This window comes from Stigmatopora argus, chromosome 1 (assembly GCF_051989625.1).
Source record: "Stigmatopora argus isolate UIUO_Sarg chromosome 1, RoL_Sarg_1.0, whole genome shotgun sequence".
In the NCBI taxonomy this organism is placed as follows: domain Eukaryota; kingdom Metazoa; phylum Chordata; class Actinopteri; order Syngnathiformes; family Syngnathidae; genus Stigmatopora; species Stigmatopora argus.
The window spans coordinates 3993350-4015299 of NC_135387.1; the positions used below are offsets into that span (position 1 = coordinate 3993350).

Consider the following 21950-nt stretch of genomic DNA (forward strand, 5'->3'; position numbering starts at 1 on the left):
TTTCCTGTTTTCACGCTGAATTACGTACAGTGGATGTTTCCTGTTTTCACGCTGAATTACTTTATAAAATGATCTACAATATTTGCTAATTTCTCGTCCGTGAAGCATTAGCAAAAGATTACATATGGTATGTGTTGTTAACCTCGGTTCTTTTGTTGATTTTAGTTGCATAGCAATTTTAGAAACGACATAACTACTTAAACGCCACAAGGCATTTTACTTTGAAGCGTCGGTTTATTGACCGGACATGGGCAAGCATTGTATAGAGGCTTAAGGCGCTGGTGCTGGCTTTCTGTGAAGGCTGCACGGGACCATATCAGCCATGTTGCTAATTTAAAACCCACAGGTTAGGCAAGAGTTGTATATTATTTATCGCCGTAGCATCGTCGTTCCAAGCCTTCTAGGACGCGAGGTAGAGACACCCGTGCCATAGAGACCCGCGGAATGGAAAGGTTTGCAGGAGGGAAGTGTGGTCTCAATATAAGTTTTGATCTCGCAGGGTGGGAAGATGATGCTCTGCGAAAACTGTTCGTGTGTATTTCAGCGTAAACAATGTAACTTCATCAGGGTGCTAGCTTGCGTTAGCCGACGAACAAAGGCAGCGCGAACACAGCTGTTAAGACGGAACATGTTGCTAAATTTCCACCCAGAAGAGTCATATGTATACATATATCCATTACGGGATAGAAACCAGCGTGGTTGAGTATTCACGGCGCATGCAGGCGATCTGCTGAAGAACGATATGGGTTAGCTTCATTTAGTAGCAATGACTCGCTAGGTTTTCCATTGTGATGATTTAGCGTAATAACCTTGGAATGGAAATGCTTGTGTTTCTCTCCGTTGTGAGCGAAAAGCTTATACACGTTTTCTCGTCTTGAACTCTTAATTCACCACATCCGAAAGGAGACTAGCATCTTTCTGGCATGAATTGTTCTTGTGAGAAGCGAACTAGTGAATGGCGCTTAGCTAAAGCAGCTCTCGTCATGGCCTCGTTGAATTAGGAAATCATGTATTTAGAAGGTGACTTGGGTTAATATGACGACATTAATCAGGCCTTTTGGGTGACTGTATCCGATTCGATTCTTTGACTATACGACTCGGAAGAAGCGTGTTCTTGTGCTTGTATTTATCGCGCATGTTGTGTACATGTTTAGCAGCGTCTCATCAAGCCGGACTGACGAACCTCCTGTGGGCTTTAGTCTACTTTTGCGTTGCGTCTCGCTGGGCCTCGCTGGCATCTGCTAGTCGTCGTCGCCGCCTCTGCGTGCGACATTTTGAAGCGTGTTTTGGAGCAAGATGGTGCTGAGAAGAGGTGCCACTTGACAATTTTTTTAAATAGGCGGCTTCGACTGATGGCATATTGATATGAACTCATACCACAGAATAGGAAAATGGTGATGCACTGTGTGTTGAATCCATATTTGCGGTGTTGGGAGTGTGAATGGTTGCGCCTGGCTGCCTTGCATGTGTTAACATGTCTTCTTACTTTTGTAGATGGAGGCAAATAATCATTTCAACTATGGCACCCATTCCTCACCAAACTCAGGACTGAAACGCTCCTCAGGGGATTCCCATTATACTAATGGTTCCTCCATGAGTTTTCCTCACCAAGGAAAGAGTGGGTATCTTTAAAGATGCAATCTATAGTTATGTTCTACAATGCAACTGCTAATGTTTCCTCTGCTTGACAGATATGAATGGCGAAATGAATGTGAATGGCGTCACTACTGTGCTCGGGTCTGGAACACCTACTTCACAACCACCTTCCAGTCCATACCCGCTTATCAGCAACCACCTTCAAAGCAGCCTGGGCTACCTATGGGGAGGACATCCTCAGTTCAGTCCGGGCATGGCCACATCTCCTGGCTTGCACCAGAAGCAGTCGACACCGGGCATTGTACAGCCTCAGTCACATCACTTCCAGGCCCAAGGGCCATACCAACTGAATGGGGATATGGATAACTCCCAGCAGTCGCTTCTGGCAGCCCCATCAAACATTCCCGCTACTGGCAGTCAGTTCTGGAATAGAAGTAACCCTGCCCCACAGGGTGCTGCTTACGCTTCACGCAGTATGTTTGGAGCATATGAGAGTCAGGCACATCGTGGCATTTCTCCACCACAAAATAACCAGCAAGTGTCCCCGCCATCATCCCAGCACCATCTCCACTCCAGCCTGCGGCCACCAATTCACCTCCCGCAACATTACGGCATGTTGTCGAACGGGATGCCAGTCTCCCAGGAGCAGCATGTATCTCTGACATCGTCACAGCACTCAAAGCAGTCTACGTCACAAGGTAAGAGGATGCAACATTTCTAGAGCAGTGCCTTAGCTTGATGTTGTCACTGTAATGTTTCACTGTTGATTTTGTTTTTTTGGTGACCCACAGCAATTGTTGTTTGTAACAAACAGAAAGGCCTAACAATTTGTCCTTGGTTTCATCAAACCACAACACATTGTGTTTGCGAGATTTTTTTTATTGTCCGATAACACCAAGGTTGAACGCTCTTGCTATACCCAAAAGCTTGGCGTGTGAACTTGTTAGATTTTGAACCAGAAGATTTGTTCTGCTCCTCGACAAAAGAACAACAGTAAACACTCTGTATGAAGGAGTTTGGATATACCCAAGTTTGCCCAAACATCAGCCTGCTACTCTACTACTAATGAAGATTATGATAATGGTTCCATTCAGTTCACTTTGGTCCACTTTATTATTTATTTTTTCCAGCTGACACAGAAGCTGTAAAAAATGGCAATTTAGGAGAATAAAGGAGTAAATAAGATTAATGATTAAATATTGAAGAAATTGTATCTAGTCAGCATGTATACAATAATAAGGTAATATATAATATAATAATAAGGTAAGATCGAAGCTTATTTAAACATTCATTCATTCGTCTTCCGTACCGCAAATCCTTGTAAGGATTGTAGGGGTTGCCGATTTCGGGTGAAAGGCAAACTACACCCTGGTCACCAGTCAGCCATAGGGGGCACTGAGAGACAATCAACCATCTTATTAATAGATCTAAGTCAAATTAATTGTGGAACCTGTTTTAAAGTGGCCTTTTCTCTCAATGTAACCAGAACCTCAGTTTTTTTTACCAGATCCTTGAATTTTTACCTTTATTTACTAATTTCCATGATGACATTGTTTACATTTTTTAAATTTAATATTGTTCCAAAAAGTAGACATACGTTGGGCCATCTTGTCTGCTTACCATTTTGGAAATTCAAACTGAGTGCCAATTAATGTTTCTACTGGTCTCCCACAGTGTGATGCGAAAGTGATGGCACCCTTGGTATGCCCAAACCATACCCATACCGATCTACACCCAAAATATCTTGATTGGATTTTTTTTTCTGCAATGTTATTGGGCACACTTATAGACCAAGATGGTCCATGACCCCCAACTAGCTTATTTGGTATATTTCAATTGTGAAATTAGATTGGCCTTTTCTTATACAGTCATACCTCTACTTGGGAAATTAATTGGTGCCAGAACTTTTTTTGTAACTTGAAAATTTCGTAAGTAGAGGTGTACTTCATATGTAAATTCTCAAATTTGTTCCAGTCCTCACACAACTACCAACTAAACCCGTTAAAATTGTTCAGTGTCCCAATTTTGTATGAAAGATGTGAGGAAACACAAAAATGAGAAAATTATAAGGGAATGATTTATTAATGCCTTAAAATAAATAAAGCATATGGAAATGTGCCCGGCACCGCTGAAACAGTTCCCTCCGGGGCCATTATTATGGGAGACGTAATACCCGTATTTGTACGCCAGATGGCGGCAAGAGCCGTTCTACCTGGGCCGAAAGCCGTCCACTTTGTACTAAATTTTAGACTTTTACGTGTGTCCGTGTGTGAAAATGTGCCGTGTTGCATTTATGTGGTTTTTAATCGCTTATGGGTCATTGCACTCATTAATAAAGGGAGCATTTAGCCGAGGTGGACAGGTATGTAAGAGAGAATCTTGAAACCTGGAAAGTGGTTGTTGTAAGACAGCCAATTGAATTGAATGCTTTTTTGTCATTAATGTAATAGAATGAGAGCAATGAAATGAGAGCACAGTAGAGGCTAGCGATGTTCTAAAGCAGGGGTCACCAAACTACGGCCCGCTGGCCGGATACGGCCCGTCAGCACATTTGGCCCGGCCCTCTGAACAATACCAGAGATGCTATCGGATTTATTTCCGATTTGGAAAAGAAAAAAAAAATCCAGATTTTTTTTTCTTCAAAAAAACAATCCTAGGCCCCGCTCTGTCAAAGAGAGAACGGAATAATGGCGAAAAAGTTAGGTAAGAGAAAAATTGATTCAGATTGCAGGGTATTTAACCTGGAGTGGACAAACGATTATTTTTTTGTTCAATGCAAAGAAAAGGCTGTTTGTCTCATCTGTCAAGAGACGGTGGCGGTATTCAAAGAATACAATCTTCGCCGACACTATGAATCCCGTCACAAAGACAAGTACGATAGCTTGCAAGGCCAAATACGAGCAGACAAACTCAAAGTGAACTACTATCTCAGCAGAATACATTTGTACGCCAAGCTCAGCTGAACCAGGCATCCGTTCGGGCCAGTTTTCGAGTTGCTAAACTGATAGCAAGCAGCGGTAAGCCTTTCATTGACGGAGAGTTTGTTAAGAAATGTATGGATGCTGTCGCGGAGGAGGTGTGTCCCGAGAAGAAAGATGCATTTAATGCCGTAAGTCTGTTGGCGAGTACAATGACCAGACGCGTTGAAGAAATTGGGAGTAATGTATATGCCCAGCTGCAGCAGAAGACGAAAGAATTTGACTTTTTTTCATTAGCACTGGATGAAAGCACGGACGTGCAAGACACAGCGCAACTGCTCATTTTTATTCGTGGAGTTAGCGCACACTTTGAGATATGCGAGGATCTGGCAGCCTTCCAAAGTCTCAAAGGGACTACAACGGGAGAGGATATTTTTGACAGTGTGCCAAACCATGGAGAAGTTGGACCTGGACTGGTCAAAGCTAGCTAGCTAGCATCACGACTGGCGGGGCTCCTAGCATGGTGGGCGAAACTCGCAGTCTAATGGGACACATGAACCGGGAGTTAGGAAAAAAGGGGTCTCACCGCCCCGCTACGAGTCCACTGCCTAATTCACCGGCAAGCACTGTGCTGCAAAGTGTTGACGTGAGAGAGATTCTGCTCTGACAACTGAGCTGAACTTTTATCTGTTAAGATTGTGCATGGCACAACAGAAAGTTAATGTTCCATGGCTTTTTTTTCTATGAAGAACCCAGAGAGAGTTATTTAGTTATTATTTATTTCATAGATAGTGTTATTTATTTCCTGTTTTTTCTGTGAAGAACTCAGAGAGGGTTATTTAGTTATTATTTATTTCATTAATAGTGTTATTTGTTTCCTGACTTTTTCTGTAAAAAACCTGGAAAGGGTTATTTGGTTATGTGTGGCTTTCTGGAAAACAATAAATTTTTTAAGCTCCCCTATGATCGTCACACTTTTTCTGTTACAAACTGACACTGGCCCACCATCAGAGAAGGGAAAGGTTATGTGGCCCTCACAGGAAAAAGTTTGGGGACCCCTGTTCTAAAGTGACAATCAATGCATCCACGACAATATTTTCAAAATAAAATAACAGATAAGGAAATGCATTTTAGTTTTGGGGGGATTTCGTAAGTTGGATCTTTTTCATATCTCGAGTCACTCATTTGCATATAAAATATTCTGTAACCTGAAAATTTCATTCCTGGAGGCATTCGTAAGTAGAGGTATGACTGTACTATTTTACTAGTTTTGGAGTGAACTATAACTGTTTGCCCCTGAAACAGCCCTTTCAAATAGTCAAATCTTCACTCCTAGTGTTGTAAATATATGCACTCCATCAACTGTCCAGAAACTTGTCGCCGTGTGAAATTTGCCGTTGATTTACTCAGACGTGTCAACAGTAGAGTTCGACCAATATGGGTTTTTTTTCAGTAACAATACTGATTATTATAAAAAAATGACTAATACAAGCACTGAACTTGATAAAACTTTATTAAATCACACAAATACAAAATATTTGTACAAAAAATAAAATACATTTTCAATACAACTGGAGTATTTTAACTTGGTTTAACTTTTCAAAAGTGCAGGTTTTCTCAGGCTCAGCATTCACTATTGTCAATACAAGTAAAATGTGCATTTTAAATTTGCAATTGCTAGAGATAGCAAAACAAAGTTACATCATTTTCACAGAAATGTCAACCAATCAGTAGTCTCAACTGAGCAGCACAAAATTTTGGTGCAAAAAGCAAAGTTGTTCAGCATGCTTCACCGTGAGATGGTTACTCTTACGTTCATAAATTGTAGAAGCTTCAGTGACGATTTTCTTATTAAATCACTAGTATAGTTATTAAAATGATCTGGAAGGCATCACAAGTTCCCACTAACATGTCACAAAGCAACTGGCTGTTCTCCATCATACTTTAAAGCCACTTGCAAAGGGTCAAAAAGTGCAGATTTTGGTAAACCCAGCTTGTATATTACTAGAAATGATGTTAAATTGATTTACATAGCCATGTACAGTGGTACCTCGAGATACGAGCTTAATTCGTTCCGGGACTGAGCTCGTATGTCGATTTACTCGTAACTCAAATGAACGTTTCCCATAGAAATGAACTAAAAACAGATTAATTCGTTCCAACCCTCAGAAAAAACACCTAAAACAGGATATTGGATTGGAAAAACATTTTTATTTGTTCTAATTCGCCATCTATTAACAAAGTAACAAATAACTAGTGGTTTAATAGTACTGAAATGTGTTTAATATTGCTAGAATTAGACGGATTTTGCGGAGGGGAGAGAGAGGGGGTTGTGGGGGACTTTGCACGGCAATACGCTCCTAACATAACATAAACAAATTTAAATGAACTTGGATTACGATACAGACACACTCAAAAATAAATTTAATCTAACCTTAGACTAAACTTAATTCTAATTTTGTTTTAAAATTTGATACCTTTCTTCTCCCGTGTTGGCTCTATTTGCCCCGCCTCCACCCTGACTTTCACAATAGGATAACACACGACCACTTACCAACGAGAAGTAGTCTCTTATTAGGAATCGCTCCGCTAATGGGCTAACAGGGAAAAAAAAAACACTGCAAAAATGCAGCGCTCCGCCCAGTGCTCGTAGAGACACTACACGAGGGAGTTGCGACCAGAGACATTACACAAGCGAGTTGCGGGGAGAGAGACAGTGCTCATGATGTTCTTATGAGCAGCCTCTCGCGTCCTCTGTTTGCTCGTCTCGTATCTTAAGATAAATATTTGCCTTAAATTTTACTCGTATCTCAAATTGCTCGTATGTCGGGGCACTCGTATGTTGAGGTACCACTGTATCTAGAATTATTACAGTGCCCAAAGTGCTGAATGATGGATAAAGATGGAAATTAGCCCTCGGCTACAATCTTACATATTTACATATATACGTATGTTCATTAACATGAATATGTTCATTAGTATGTGCTGTCCCTAATTAAATAAAACTCAAACTCTGAGTCCACACAAGTTAATAGTTAACTGTGCATACTTCAGGAACACCGATGGATCAAGATGGTCTACAAATTACTTCTCCGCTATTATAATTGATCAATATTTGGTCAAAACAAAAACACTGTGGCTGTATTTCAGGGAACTTTAATACTCTAAAGCACTGTCACAATTTCTTCATGTTAAGTTCAGTTTGTTGCTTACAGTTTTTTTAGTGTTTGTCATGTGACCTGTGTATCGCTGTTTACACATAAATGTAATTGGCAACTATGTAAAGACATTTTAAAATGTTTGGTAGGAAATTGATAACCTGGCTTATCGAATAATGTCTAGCAGCATAATAAAATTTGCTGATGATTTACATTGTTTGAATAAAGGGCGTTTATCCAAAAACCCTGTAATACTACTTTAAGATATAATGTTTTTTTTTTACCAATACCTCCGCATTTTGCAAGTATATAATCACTTCATCCATATATTTTTATTTCTGATTGAGTGGTGATGTTTTCATTCTCAGCACATGAAAGCAAGGAGGCAAACAATGTCTGCAATCGCACAGAGGAGACAGCTGTTGCTCCCAAGCCACCCAACTCTTCCTCAACTTCTGTCAGGCACACAAGTGATCATGAGAGTTCTGAGAAGCTAGTTGTGCAACCACCAGAGAGTGTAAGAGTGAGTGCAGCAAGCACACCACCTCGGCCACTTGCTGCACCTTTATCATCTGCAAAACCATCTCAGGATAAGATGTCCGGTGCGCCTGCAGTTGATTCTCCCATGGCTTCCCCTGCATCTACTATTGGTCCTCACCACGATATCAAATCTACTCCACCCCAGTCTTCATCAGCTCCTTCCCCCAGTTATTCCTCACCTCCTCTTTCTCCTTTTGCTACTGAGATGACACTTCCTGCATCTAAACATCTTGTGGTGGGTTCCTTGTCTTCCTCCTTACCTACAACACATCCAAAATATTGTCCACCTCCAGGCTTGACGGAGAGTGGTTCTGGATCTTTGTGGGTTTCTTCCTCTTCATCTGATGCTCAGCATCAGTCGCTTTCTAGATCAATTACAGCTGTCTTAACACCTGCCATAGTGTCCACTTCATCATACTCTGGTTCTACCCCCATCTCATCTCTTCAACAAATGGTTCAAGGCTCTAAGCTCCCTCTGATTTCAGCTCCAACATCAAACCTATCAAAATGTGATGCATCAGGAAGCATTCGTGCCCCGCCAGGGTCGTCTCCTGGCATGTCTCAATCGACACATGGAATGCCTTCTACTGTTAATAAACCAACAGCCATGCTCCAGCATGACTCTTTGTACACTGCTGTATCTATTGGTTCTGGTCACTCCAATGCCTCAGTATCACCAATGCAAGAGCAGCTCAATTTACGTTCCTTGTCACCCCACGACAGTCCATCAGCCAGCCCTCTCATTACCTTACCTCTACGAACCACGCAAGGTAGCAGGTCTGCATCGATTTCAAACCCTCATGCCTTGGCATCCGTGCCTCCTGCGACATCTTCCAAAAGGATTCAAAGTTCTGACCCTGAGCAGAATCCTTCTACTTCATCTCCTGTCAGTGTGCTGAATCAGTTAGTTCTGTTGCCAGAGCACCAGGGTCAAGGTAACAAGGAGAAATACTTATTATATGGGAAGGTCTCAATGACTGCAGCAGGTCCCCCTCATTTAGAGTCAACCAAAATTAAAATGCAAAAAGCTTCTGACCCTCAGAACTCCTCTGATCTTCCAGGCCAATATTTGCAGAGTCACCGAGAGTCCACTACCAAACACTCCTCACTGATAGTTGAAGCTGGTTCTGACCACTCTTCGCTCACCTCCCAATATGGAGACAGTTCGATCTGTAGCACGCCAGCAAGAATCCATATCCGTTCCTTATTGGATAAGTCCCCTGCTAACAGCACCCCATGTATAAATGACTCCAGCACCTTTGGCAACTGCTTCCGTCTGGGAAATGGCAGTTCTCAGTTTTCCAGTATTTCTCGCACAGAACAACCATCTTCTCATTATGAGACAACTGGAGATGGCAGCTCATCCATGGACTATTCAAGTCTGAACTCCACACATGAGCGTGAAATGTCTGAGGCAAGTGAGTCCATGCTAGAGTCTTCGCTTAACAATAATTCATTTGGATCCTCTCAACGACATTCCCAAGGTAACTTTGTTTAATTCTAAGGTTAAACTGAACTTGAGCTTTCAGAACTCAATAAACATAATACAATGTGTTTGTTCAGTGACTGGAGCAGACTGGACTCCTGTTGGCCCTCATGCACCATCCCCCAATGTCACTGGAATGGAGTTCATTTCTACCCCAACTTCTAAGATGAGCGGGGAGAATTTTATTGCCTTCAGTACCCCTGTATGCAAACTTGCTGACCACTCACTGAAGCCAGTTGCAGATCAGGTTTTTTCAGCCACTGGAGGCTCTCTAAGAAGCCCAGGAAAACCTTACAAACCCCAGTCTCCAAAAGCATTATGGATTAGAAAATCAGGTTTTTATGTTATTATAGACTGTCTTTTGTGATCAAAATTTATTTACGTCAACAATATGTATTTACAAATAACATGCATTTGTATTCTACTTCAAGCTCCCGAGGAAGCAAAGAGAAAACCCCGTAGTCGAACCCCAAAGATGGACAACATCAATTCTGCAGACGGGCAAATCCTAGAGGGGGGACCCAAGGGAAGGAAAAGAAAGGTGTCTCTCAGACCAGAGCAGGTCAAAGAAACATTGGACAAATGTGACCAGATTCAGCCTCCGTCTGAAGAGATTGATACCATCACAGCCACAATTGAAGCAGTTCTCGCCAACACATCAGCCCTCAGTTTACCCTTTGACAAATCCAAGAAGATTAAAAGAGCAAAGAAACATGAGCAAGATGGGAAAGACGATTCCACACCAAAAGATGACACTGCGGAACCTGCCAGTGACGCTGAGGACAAGGTTGATGTAATTTCCACGCTAGGTAAAGGTGAGGAAAATTTATTTTTTTAGTTTATCACAATGAAAATAGTTCTCTTTTGAGCCTTTTTTTAATAAACAGGTACTCCCGTCAAGAGGAGGGTTGCAACAGAACAGCAAGTCCAGTTCCCTCTGCTGCATGGGTAACTTCCTTTTTTTTGCAGTTTCGATGAATAAAATCAGATTCAGATTAGATTGTTTCTAGGGTTAACATTTTATTATTTTTTAATTGTGCTGAAATCCTAACAGTACCTTCTCACAGATACACAAATGTCATCCAAATTGTTCTGTCACCTTTGGAGCTAGGTAAATGTAGCACCTCATACACAAAAAGACCGATTATGTTGACCAGGTTTTCTCTCAAGATGGTTTTATTTTTTGCTGATGATTGTCCCGTAATGTCCCTACCTCATTCGTAAGTGTGTCCATCTGAAGATTGAAGGTGCTAATTAGTGTGTAGTAATTACCGGATAGCAGATTGGGTGAAAAAAGGTGGTATTTCCCTAATTAACTCTTTAATCACTCTCAATCTATTGTTTGTGCTATTAAAGTGTATTTCGATTTGATTTAGCCTTAGGAGTCGATTCTGGCTGATCCATTAAGATAGTGTAATTGCGTGCAGTTGCTTGCTCAATTTCTAATGCTTGATCTGTAAAATAATTAACATAATCAACATAACATTTTTACATCTTTCCACAATGGAGTATGGTCATTCAAAGAATACCAAACTTGTAATACTATTGAGAGAAATGACTGAAATTCAAGGAAGCAATAGTGATGTCCCCAGACGGACTTTTTGACTTCTGGTCCAATCTGAATTTTCTCATGCTATCATTTGGCGATACGGATCTGATCCCCATATTCTTAGACGACTAAAAAATACTGTATTTATTCGAGTATAATGCACAAAATTGTATACAAAAAACCCTGAAACAAGAATCCTGGCGAAACACGAACAAAGGCTACTATCAGTAACACAATGAGCCGCCAGGACTCAAATCCTGCACTGCCAGACGTGTCCCTGCTGAAACCAGTACACATCCAGGCCCGTCTGGAGAGAGCATTTGGATGATCCAGAAGAGGATTTGGAGAATGTGTTATGGTCAGATGAAATCAAAATAGAATGACTGATCTGTGTAAAGGAAAGAATGAATGCGGCCATGTATCGAGTGATTTTGAGTGAAAATCTCCTTCCATCAGCAAGGATATTGAAGATAAGACGTGGCTGGGTCTTTCAGTATGACAATGATCCCAAACACACAGCCAGGGCAACAAAAGAGTGGCTTCGTAAGAAGCATTTCAAGATCCTCGAGTGGCCTAGCCAGTTTCCAGATCTCAACCCCATAGAAAATCTGTGGAGGGAGTTGAAAGTCCGTGTTGCCCAATGACTGCCCCAAAATATCACTGCTCTAGAGGAGCGCTGCATGGAGGAATGGACCAAAATACCAGGAACAGTGTGTGAAAAGTTTGTTAAGAGTTACAGAAAACGTTTGGCCTCCCTTATTACCAACAAAGAGTACATAAAGTATTGAGATGAACTTTTGGTATTGACCAAGTATTTATTTTCCACTATGATTTACAAATAAATTCTTTAAAAATCAAACAATGTTATTTTCTGATATTTTTCCCACATTCTGTCTCTCATGGATGAGGTTTATCCATGTTGACAAGTACAGGCCTCTCTAATCTTTTCAAGTAAGAATGCTTGCACAATCGGTGGTTGAATAAATACTTATTTGCCCCACTGTATAAGTTGTATCGGAATGGGCCCTAATTGGTAAACAATAGGTACGCCTACAGTGAAGTCATTTTGCGCACCTAATGAGGTTACAAGTGAGTCTGTCAGAGAGACTTCACCTGGAAATTGCACCGGGAACAACTGCCATTACCTCTGTATCACGACTACGAAAACGTTTCAAGTCAATCTCCACTGGTTGCAAATGCCTGTGGCAATCAGACAAAGGAAGTTACAAAGGCTCTCACAAGAATGTGCGATAATGTTAGTATGCTTGAGAATACTTTGTGAATGCTGACAAACAGGAAGCGGTATAAACTACCCTTAAAAGCTGACCGAAAAAAAATGGGTTAAGAATTAGTGCTACCCTTTAACAATGACTGTCTCTCTTGACAGATGGAAAAGAGAGATTCGTGTAAAGAAGTTGAATGATCGTATGAGGGGGGAAACGTGGTATTACACGCCTTGTGGACGAAGAATGAAGCAATTCCCAGAGGTTATAAAGGTAATTTTATTTTTACTCCAAAACAAACAAAAATATGTATAATTATGAGTGGCAGACATTGTTATTGATGATGTACCTCAGTACTTGAAGAAACACCAGGGTGGGGTCGTCACCAGAGAGCACTTCAGCTTTAGCCCGCGGATGCCTGTTGGAGACTTTTATGAAGAACGGGAAAGTCCCGAGGTTGAGATTTTATTCGTTATCTTTATAGTTCTGGTCACTGTAAATGTTTTAAATACATTAAACAATGACGTTCTTGTTTCTTTATGATGTGTGGCAGGGTGCGAAGTGGTTTCTTTTGGCTAATGAGGAGATTCCCTCTATGATCATGGCCATTACTGGCAGGCGAGGTCGACCACCCAACCCTGAAAAAGAAAAACTTAACAGGGGTCGTTGCCCAAAAACAGGGCAGGCCCGTCGCCCGGGTAGACCCCCCAAACCCAAGATGATTGACTTCCTTAGTAAGGTTGATGCCAAGCTGTTGAAGAGACTGGAGGAGAAGGGTGGGTGTGATGATTAATTCGAAAGACTTTGATCAGTAGGGTTTATAGTTGTGGTGGTAGTACAATCTTTGTCCAGGTACATTGAAATATTTATTTTGTTTGACTAATCCACAATTGCAAATGCAGAATCACTTACAGAGGAAGAAAAAGAGAAAATGGCAAAGATCAAGAAGAGGATGAAGAGAAAGGTCTGTAAAATATCCATAAAATCACACTTTTGCAGTTAGGTGTGGCCAAATAATTTTCCCACAAAGGTGGTGTTTAGTCTTGGCACAGGCGTCAAAATACTAAATAAAAAACTTGTTTGTGCAGATTACCTTAGTGACAGGATCAATTTTCCTTTCACCTTGGTATCACCTATGATCTTGCAATCAAGTGACTATTGAGTCGCTTTGTCTAACAGCTTAACCAACATTGCTAAAAACTGACAGACTGAGCTATGCTAGTTTGTTATAAAAGTAATTAACAAACATAAACCGACCCAAATAAATCTCATCTTCGATGTCAATATATCAAGTTAGGCGGAGTACTGTATTTGTGTGGTACAAAATACAGTCCCACATTTCACAGTTTGACCCTGGGCCACAAGGATGACATCCTTGTTTTAGATTATTCTGATGTGACTCTGTTTCATTTTTATTTTGTTTGAACTGCCTAGGCCAGAATAAGGAGGAGAGAGGATGCGAAAATGAAGAAAATCAGAGATGACAAAAAGAAAGCCAAGGTATTTTCCTTAAAATATTTGCATACAACCCCTAGCAAAAGTTGGAATCGCCAGTTTTGGGAGATCACTCACGCATGCATTTTATTTTGCAGAATAAATTCAGATCACAAACATAAAACAATAATAAATTCCTCAATTTTCCGGACCGCTTATCCTCAGAAGGATTGCGGGAGGTGCTGGAGCCTATCCCAGCTTACTACGGGCACTGAATTGGTGGCCAGCCAAGCACAGGCAACCATTCACTCTCAACCAGCCTACTGTGCATGTTTTTGGGGTGTGGGAGCAAACTGGAGTACCCAGAGAAAACCCGCACAAGCCCAGGGAGAACATGCAAATTCCACATTGTGAGGACCCACCTGGGATTGAAGCCTCCACCACAGAACTCTGCGGTCACGCAGTTTTCACAGGTTTTAAGACTTGGGCTATTTGCAGGCGATGACATCAACTGAATGCATTTTTCTCCAGGGAATGCTTTCAGACTTTTTCTCCTTATGTAATGTCATCTTCCCCAAAAATATTTTCAATTGAAGGGATAAGAGAGCTGTCCAAAATGTCAAAGCAAACTTGTGTATTTGAATATTTGTCGTCATTTAGCTTCAACCCCTACAAAGGATCTAAAGATGGAAATAAGCCCTCGGCTACAATCTTCCATATTTACATATGTGCTGTCCCTTATTAAATAAATCAAACTCACTTTGTCCATTGTCAATTCGGGACTCCTCCCTAAAGGTCCCCTTCATCCAGTCATCCAAAGTCCATGATTGCCTCTTTAGCCCCTTGCAGTCTTGTTCTTTTCTGCTTAAGCGTCAATGGTTTCTTTTTAGTTTTCTGTATGAAAAACATTTCCATCGGGCGATTTTGCACATTTCTTTGACACACATTCACCCCAACTTCCTCCCAGTTCTTCCTTTGTTTTGTTGTGTTTCAAGACATGTCCTTTAGTTGCCTCCCTTGACGCTTAGACGTCTTCTTTGATCTTTCAATATGGCTGACTAACAACCTTTTCCACTCTATTTATTTGGTCCGGATCTTGGATACCACTGACTGAATAGCTCATATCTTTGTAAACCATATGTGTAGAGTTACCTTTATAGCCATGATTCTTGTCAATTCCTTTTGTCCACCAGCCCTCCAAGGTCTACCTGCACCCTTATTTAACTGCTTCTTAACGAGCCGATCTAATCTGAGGCATGTGCTTAATTAAGGAAAGGAAATTGAAGGTGCTGTCCTTATTTTCTATTTGAAAGTGATTCCATATTTTTTCCCCCGTGCTTGGTTTATCAAAGTAATATTTACTAACCACCTTAATGTTTTTTAAATTTGTTTCTTCTAGTGTTTTTGAATGCCACAAAGTTGCACTTCATTATTTTGTAATGTTTGTGATATGAGTTTGTTCTACAGAATAAAATGTCTTGGGTGAGTATTCGCCCAAGACTGGTGATCCCGTACTTTATACTAAGGGTATTACAGTCACCACAGTTTTGTATGCCCTGATGTGGGTTTCTATTTTAGATTTTGGAAATTCAGGCTGAATCCCAAGATTCTGGGATCCCACAGACAACTGAGCTTTCATCCCAGTCAGTTGATGAGCCCAGGAAGCCCGGTCGCCGACGATCTGTCAAGGTTGAGACTCCTCCTCCTGTCCAGCAGACTGATGAAGAGAGAATAGCTCAAGGCAAGAGGGTGCTGAGTGCTCGCGGTAAAGCCAAGGCTCTGGCTAAAGTTCAAGCAGAGGCAGAAGCAGCTGCACAGGCTGCCCTGGCAGAAAAGAAAAGTGCAGAAAGGAGAGTGCAGACCCAGAGACGTCTGGAGGAACGGAGGAGGCAACAACTAATTTTGGAAGAGCTGAGGAAACCTACTGAAGATATGTGTCTCACTGACCACAAAGTGAGTTTTTGGCATGTTTAAACACACAACTTTGATTGTAGATATTAACATTATACTGGTCTTTCTATCTTACAGCCCCTGCCGGAACTCTCCCGTGTCCCCGGTGTGATTCTTTCAGGCACCGCCTTTGCCCACTGCCTGTCTGTGGTGGAGTTCCTTCATGCTTATGGAAAGCTGATTGGCCTCAATGTACCAAAAGACATCCCCAGCCTTGCAACCTTGCAAGAGGGTCTACTCGACATGGGCGATAGCCAAGGGGAGGTCCAAGATCTGCTCACAAAGCTAATGCAGGCCGCGCTTCGTGATCCTGGGCTGCCATCATATTATCAAGTGTGTAATATTTATAATTTGCCTAAGCATTTTTACTCCGTTTTACTGTATACAGGGGTGTCAAATACATTTTTGTTGCTGGCCAAGTTTGAATTATGGTTTGGAGGGCCGATATGTCTGCCAACTAGGATGCCATAATTAATTATAATTGACTAATGTCAATAGATCATTTATAGACTTAAAAATGTATCCATGTCCTGTTTTTAATAGCCAATATTCTTTCATTTTTAGAATTGTTAATTACATATTTTAATACAATAGGAAACTGTTATTTTTGGGTTTATTAAAAATGACAATTCATAAATATTCAAATTCTTATATTGAAAAATAAAAAGGCAAGCTGATGCCTTTCATTTTATTTTTTTCACACATTTTTAGATTTTTGAAAAACATTTTAGGATTAAAAGTGGAGGAAAATGAAATATTCACTTTTATAGATCTTTTAAATTTTAATATTATTAAAAAACTTTTTTTCATTTAAAAGAAAACACAGTAAATATATTTGACTTATTTACATTAAAAAATAAGTGGAAACATTATTTTATCATGATGAATTTAGAATTAAAACACCTTGCTTAATTATTTTCTGAAAAAAGGCAAAAAAAATCTATATTTAGATTCTTCTTGACACCTGAAGTCAACACATGATTTTCGTTTGGGGTTCACACACCTGTGCACCAATCTGTCCCAATTCTGGGTTCTATTAACTCATTTGCTACATTATATATTACTGCATTAGTTGGCATTGGATGTTAATGGTTCAATGTCATTGACTGTGATAGAGGTCTGATCTATTTGGACCGGTAATGCTTGGCAGCCATCGCATGCTCATCTGTTACCTGTCAACCCTCTCAGTCTAAATGGATTGGATAATTATTGCTGTGAGTGGCAGCCATTGGGTTAATTTATTAACATTAAAAGGAACGACAACATGATTAGTGAAATAACTTGTGTAAATGCAAATATTTTCCCTAAATAGACAAAATGGTACTTTGCAAGCATTGTTAAATGTCTTTTACTAGGGCAGAGTAATTTTAAATTTAAAGATTAAGGGGCAGAATTACATCAATCCTAGTGATCCACCACGGCACTTTAACCTCCTAGAACCTGGTGTCCACGTGTGGACATCACATTTTTGGTTGTCACAAGGCTACAATGTTAAATTTTGGACTACAAGGGCCTGGCGTTCACTTATGATGTGGACATCATTTTTCTCAAACTACATCATGTGAAAAGATAATTCAATGTTTTTACACTCATTAGGTCCCAATTAGCCTAAATAGAAAATAAAAATGCATGCCTTGCAAGAGTCTAGGTCTTAAGAGGTTTATATTATGCATGACTAATGTGTGTTGTCTTTCCCTTTAAAGCAATAGGAGGCTTGTTGAGCAGTTGCCATAGATTTTATGTTGTAGTGGTATTATGCCAATGTTTCTTTGTGACCAATGATAAGACAGTTCCTTTTTATTGCACATCTAATTTAATTTAAAACTCCTTTTAACTCTCCTCCATCAGTCGGTAAAAATCCTTGGGGAAAAGCTGGTTGATCTTCAACTGACGCGCAGCACAGTTTCCGAGGTGCTACGCATTTTTCTAGAATCTCATGGCTACGAGACAGAAGTGTGCAACACATTGAGGACCAAATCCTTCCACACCTTGCCTCCTGAAACCAAGGCAGCCGTGCTCTGTTTTGTGGTGGAGGAGCTCAACGGTAGCAACATAGTGACAAGGTTTGAAGCACTCTTATGATTTTACAATTACCAAGTTATTTCTCACTAAAATTCTCATGTCTACATAGTGACATTGACAATACACTGGAGAACATGTCGACTTACAGGAAGAACAAGTGGATAATTGAGGGGAAACTTCGCAAGTAAGACACACTATAAACCAGATTGAAGATTATCTTGTAATGTCAATGACGAGTGTATTTGCATTTATGCAGGCTCAAAGCTACACTTGTCCGTCGCACCGGCCGCTCTGAAGAAGAACTGTGTTTAGAAGAAAGACGACGCAGTGCCCGAGTGGCTGAAGAAGCCAACCTTGTTCTGGAGGAGGAGAGCATCCTGGAGAGAGGCAACCGCCGTGGTCGTAAAGAGGAACCTAAAACAAGTGATGTGTGTGCTGAAATTAAAAATGTTATTGCACAAATGAGCATTTTTACTCTTTCGGGTATCTTTTCATCACAGAGTGAAAGCCCCAACAACGCCAGTGTGCATGAGCTGGAAAGGCAAATAGATAAACTCACTAAGGTAAAGAAATTTCATTAACAAAACATTTGATCTGTAACGTGTGAAATAACCATAACTCATGGGTGATTCACAGCGCCAAGCTTTCTTCCGTAAAAAGCTGCTTCAGTCGTCTCATTCCATGCGGGTGGTCATCTTGGGACAAGATCGTTACAGGCGGAGGTACTTGGCGCTACCTCATCTCGGAGGAGTTTTGGTTGAGGGTCCTGAAGAGCTTCTGAGTGAGTCTGGGTGACGCCACGAATGTCAAAATGAATTTTGAACACATCACCGACTGGCTTTATTTTCTGTATGCTCGCGTCACAGCCTCCGGGGATATTGTTATAGCAGAGGTGCCAGTCACTTTCCTCCAAAAGGAGCCCAAAAAAGAAGAGGTCCCTATGACTACTACTCCACCTCATACTACACCTTCCTCACCTACCCCTCAAACCCAGATATGTTCCCCAGAAGAAGACGCCCTCCCTGGCACCGCATCACTTATGAGCACACAAAAAGGACGAGGTCGTCCTCGAAAAATCAAACCGGAAGTGGAGCTCCACCTCCGCACGGCAAAAATACGGCGCCAGCGAAGGAGTAGCGCCAGGTCAATGGGGGGTGAAGATGGGCCGGGGTCTCCGGTCACCACATGCACTCAAGATCTCTCGCAGTCTGCTTTCCTGAATTGGCTGAGCCAATCGAGGCATGCACTAATGGGTGATGCTGACTCCACGGAACCTCTAGAGGGCAGTGAATCAATAGCAAGTGTGAAGGATGAGGCAAAACACGACGGGGGCTTAAAACAAGAAAATGACGAGAACACAAGTGCCCCCCCTCAGATGCCAAGTACAATGCCGACAGAGTCTCTTCCACTCAGAGAGGTTTGATGCTGTTTTAACCATTATTAGAGGGACATTCAGTATGAATGTATTTCTCCTGAAAGACAGTTGCAAATGTTGTCAAAGTATTTTATGTAATAATAATAATAATAATCGGACATAGGCCCTGTCGTCATCATCAACAACAAAAAGCCTACTTGTCATTACACCCAGAAACTGCGTATGATGAAATTGGTGAATGTAGGCAAATTGTTTAAGGAAAAATGTTGAACTACAAAAACAACACTGCTTACAAGCACAGCCTTTTTGTGATGTTAGTAAAATTATGCATCAACAGACTGATGGAGTCACAGAAGCAAAAGTAGATGTGATACTGATTATCAGTTATGTCGCAAGGGAGAGCGGGGAATCTGGGATGCTCATATTTGCGTTTGTTATTTTCGCCGCTATTCGATATTAGACAATGAGTTTCTTTGCCCTGGAATCCACACAATACCGGATTTATTTCAGTGTTTTTTTCTAGAAAACCAGCCAAACATGATGGTAGAGGAAACCTGTGGCGCATCAAGTTTTTGTTATCAGAAAAGTGCCAAAAAATAGTATTTTTTTAAATGAAAAAACAAACAAAAACCCATTTCTGTTTACATATCAACCTTGCACTTTTCAATGGTATCACCAGATACTTCAGATTATGCCTGCAAGGCTTATTAAGCACCAGGGGAAACCAATGTCTGTCCCTTTTAACATCTTACAATTTCTCATGTTTGGATAAGAATATTTTTTGTATTTACAATTTGTCTCAATTCCCTAGTTGGACACGCTGATGACATCTGTAGCTGAAGCTCCTCCTGTCCCGGATACACCAGTGCCACCAGAGGAAATTCCCGCTGCCCCACAAACTTTACCAGATTGCACACCTCCACTGCCTGCTCTACTTCCTCCCGCACCAATTCCCCCTGAAGCACCAATTCCCCCTGCAGCACCAATTCCCCCTGCAGCACCAATTCCCCCTGCAGCACCAACTCCCCCTGCAGCACCAACTCCCCCTGCAGCACCAACTCCCCCTGCAGCACCAACTCCCCCTGCAGCACCAACTCCCCCTGCAGCACCAACTCCCCCTGCAGCACCAACTCCCCCTGCAGCACCAACTCCGACCTCCCGCACCAGGCCAGGTCGAAGACGGAGAAGGGGCAGTAGAGGGAGTAGCCCAGCCCGCAGGGGACAACGAGGTGCCACAGCTAAACGCAGAGGTCGTCCTCCCGCTTCTGGTTTCCAAGAGCTTGAGCAACAGTACTTTATACAATTGGTAGTTAAACCCATACCAGCATGTAAGTAAGAATACATTTGTTGCCACTGCTGACACTGCAATGTATAACTTTGGCAGTGACAAACGAACTAGATCTCTGAAATTGAACTGTTTTTACACTGAACTGCTTAAATTTAAAATGGGAAATTAACTTATTGTTTGATCAATTGGACGTCTATTGCCGTCAGCCCCCCTGAAATGTGATCAGTCAGTGTCAGCTATCTCTGTTCAAATTGATTTCTCGTCTATCACTGTCAATGGCAGTCAATTTATTGATAATTTTGGGAAACAGTTTTGCCTTTGGTTCGACAGCAGTTTATTCATTTTTTTTAACATAACTGTTTTTCAGAGTACAAACCAATCTCAGCTTTTCTCTCATTGGAATTTTTAAATTTTATGGTGGATGATCTTGACATTCAACACTTTAAAAAAAAAGATCTGGCTAGTTGTGGGCATGTGTAATGACCATATGGAAAAAAGCAAACTGAAAAAAAAACGGACCCATTTTGAATGCTGCACCCAAAGAATAAACAGCTGTCAAGCAGCAATTTTAAATCTTGTCCACTGTAATTAATGTGACACTAGGAATGTAGTTAATGTAAGTGTTGCCTCATTTTTGCAGCCATGGTGCGTGGCTGGTGGTGGATCAAAGATCCAGAAGAGCTATTTGGCACACTGCAGGCTCTACATCCGCGAGGCATTCGAGAAAAGGTGCTCCATAAACACCTGGCCAAACACATGGAGAGTTTAACGGAGATGTGCTCCAAATCTATCAATGGTGATTCTGAATGAAGACGCTTCAAACACTAGCATCAGACTTGTTGGTCTAACATGGTTGAAATGCTCTCTGCTGCTAGATCCTATTTTTGACTTGAAGGAAGAGAAGAAGGAGCGGCTGCTCGAGGCCCTGCAGCAACCTTGGCAAGTACAGGATAAAGCAATGGAGACAGACAAAAGCGTACTCCGGTGGGTGGAGGACCTAGAGCAGCGAGTCTTTGCTGCTGACCTCCATCTAAAGGTGAGAAAACTTGATATGTCACTCATTTTTCAGCAACACAAAACTAATTCTTGTCCTTTTGTGTCCCCTTAAGGCGGCTCCACAGAGTCTCAATGATGCTGAATCTAAGACAGAGGCACCAGCTGTAGAATTTCAGGTAGTCAGAAAACTAGCATATCAAATAGATTCCCCTTTCTCCTAGTAAAAAAAGCAAGTCATTTTTTTTACCTCAATAAATGGTGCTAACAGGAAAAAACCCAAAATATATATAGTTTTTTACCAGTTGGTTTTACTTTATTTTAGACAAGTAATTTTTGAATCACTGGACTTATATAGCCAAAGTAAAATTCTATGGGATCTTAAAAGTTTTGTTTATGTAGGCCTCATGTAAATGAC

General features: G+C 41.3%; 1 protein-coding gene across 5 annotated transcripts in view; it reads left to right on the top strand.

Annotated features, from left to right (window-relative positions):
- Positions 1-21950, top strand: part of baz2a (bromodomain adjacent to zinc finger domain, 2A) — a 26309-nt gene continuing 4359 nt past the window's right edge. The window contains exons 1-24 of one of the 5 annotated variants that reach the window (XM_077605500.1): positions 1-127; positions 1495-1618; positions 1692-2294; positions 8041-9696; positions 9776-10033; positions 10130-10513; positions 10586-10646; positions 12635-12743; positions 12825-12926; positions 13024-13246; positions 13373-13434; positions 13905-13970; positions 15483-15857; positions 15933-16187; positions 17703-17917; positions 17986-18060; positions 18133-18304; positions 18377-18439; positions 18513-18657; positions 18743-19293; positions 20063-20579; positions 21180-21335; positions 21415-21575; positions 21649-21711. In XM_077605500.1, the coding sequence (XP_077461626.1) occupies positions 125-127; positions 1495-1618; positions 1692-2294; positions 8041-9696; positions 9776-10033; positions 10130-10513; positions 10586-10646; positions 12635-12743; positions 12825-12926; positions 13024-13246; positions 13373-13434; positions 13905-13970; positions 15483-15857; positions 15933-16187; positions 17703-17917; positions 17986-18060; positions 18133-18304; positions 18377-18439; positions 18513-18657; positions 18743-19293; positions 20063-20579; positions 21180-21335; positions 21415-21575; positions 21649-21711 (6399 nt within the window). In that variant the 5' untranslated portion in view covers positions 1-124. Of the gene's footprint in view, positions 128-239; positions 453-1494; positions 1619-1691; positions 2295-8040; positions 9697-9775; positions 10034-10129; positions 10514-10585; positions 10647-12634; positions 12744-12824; positions 12927-13023; positions 13247-13372; positions 13435-13904; positions 13971-15482; positions 15858-15932; positions 16188-17702; positions 17918-17985; positions 18061-18132; positions 18305-18376; positions 18440-18512; positions 18658-18742; positions 19294-20062; positions 20580-21179; positions 21336-21414; positions 21576-21648; positions 21712-21950 lie in introns of those variants that run through there. The other 4 variants (XM_077605584.1, XM_077605749.1, XM_077605662.1 and 1 more) reach the window with 4 other exon arrangements.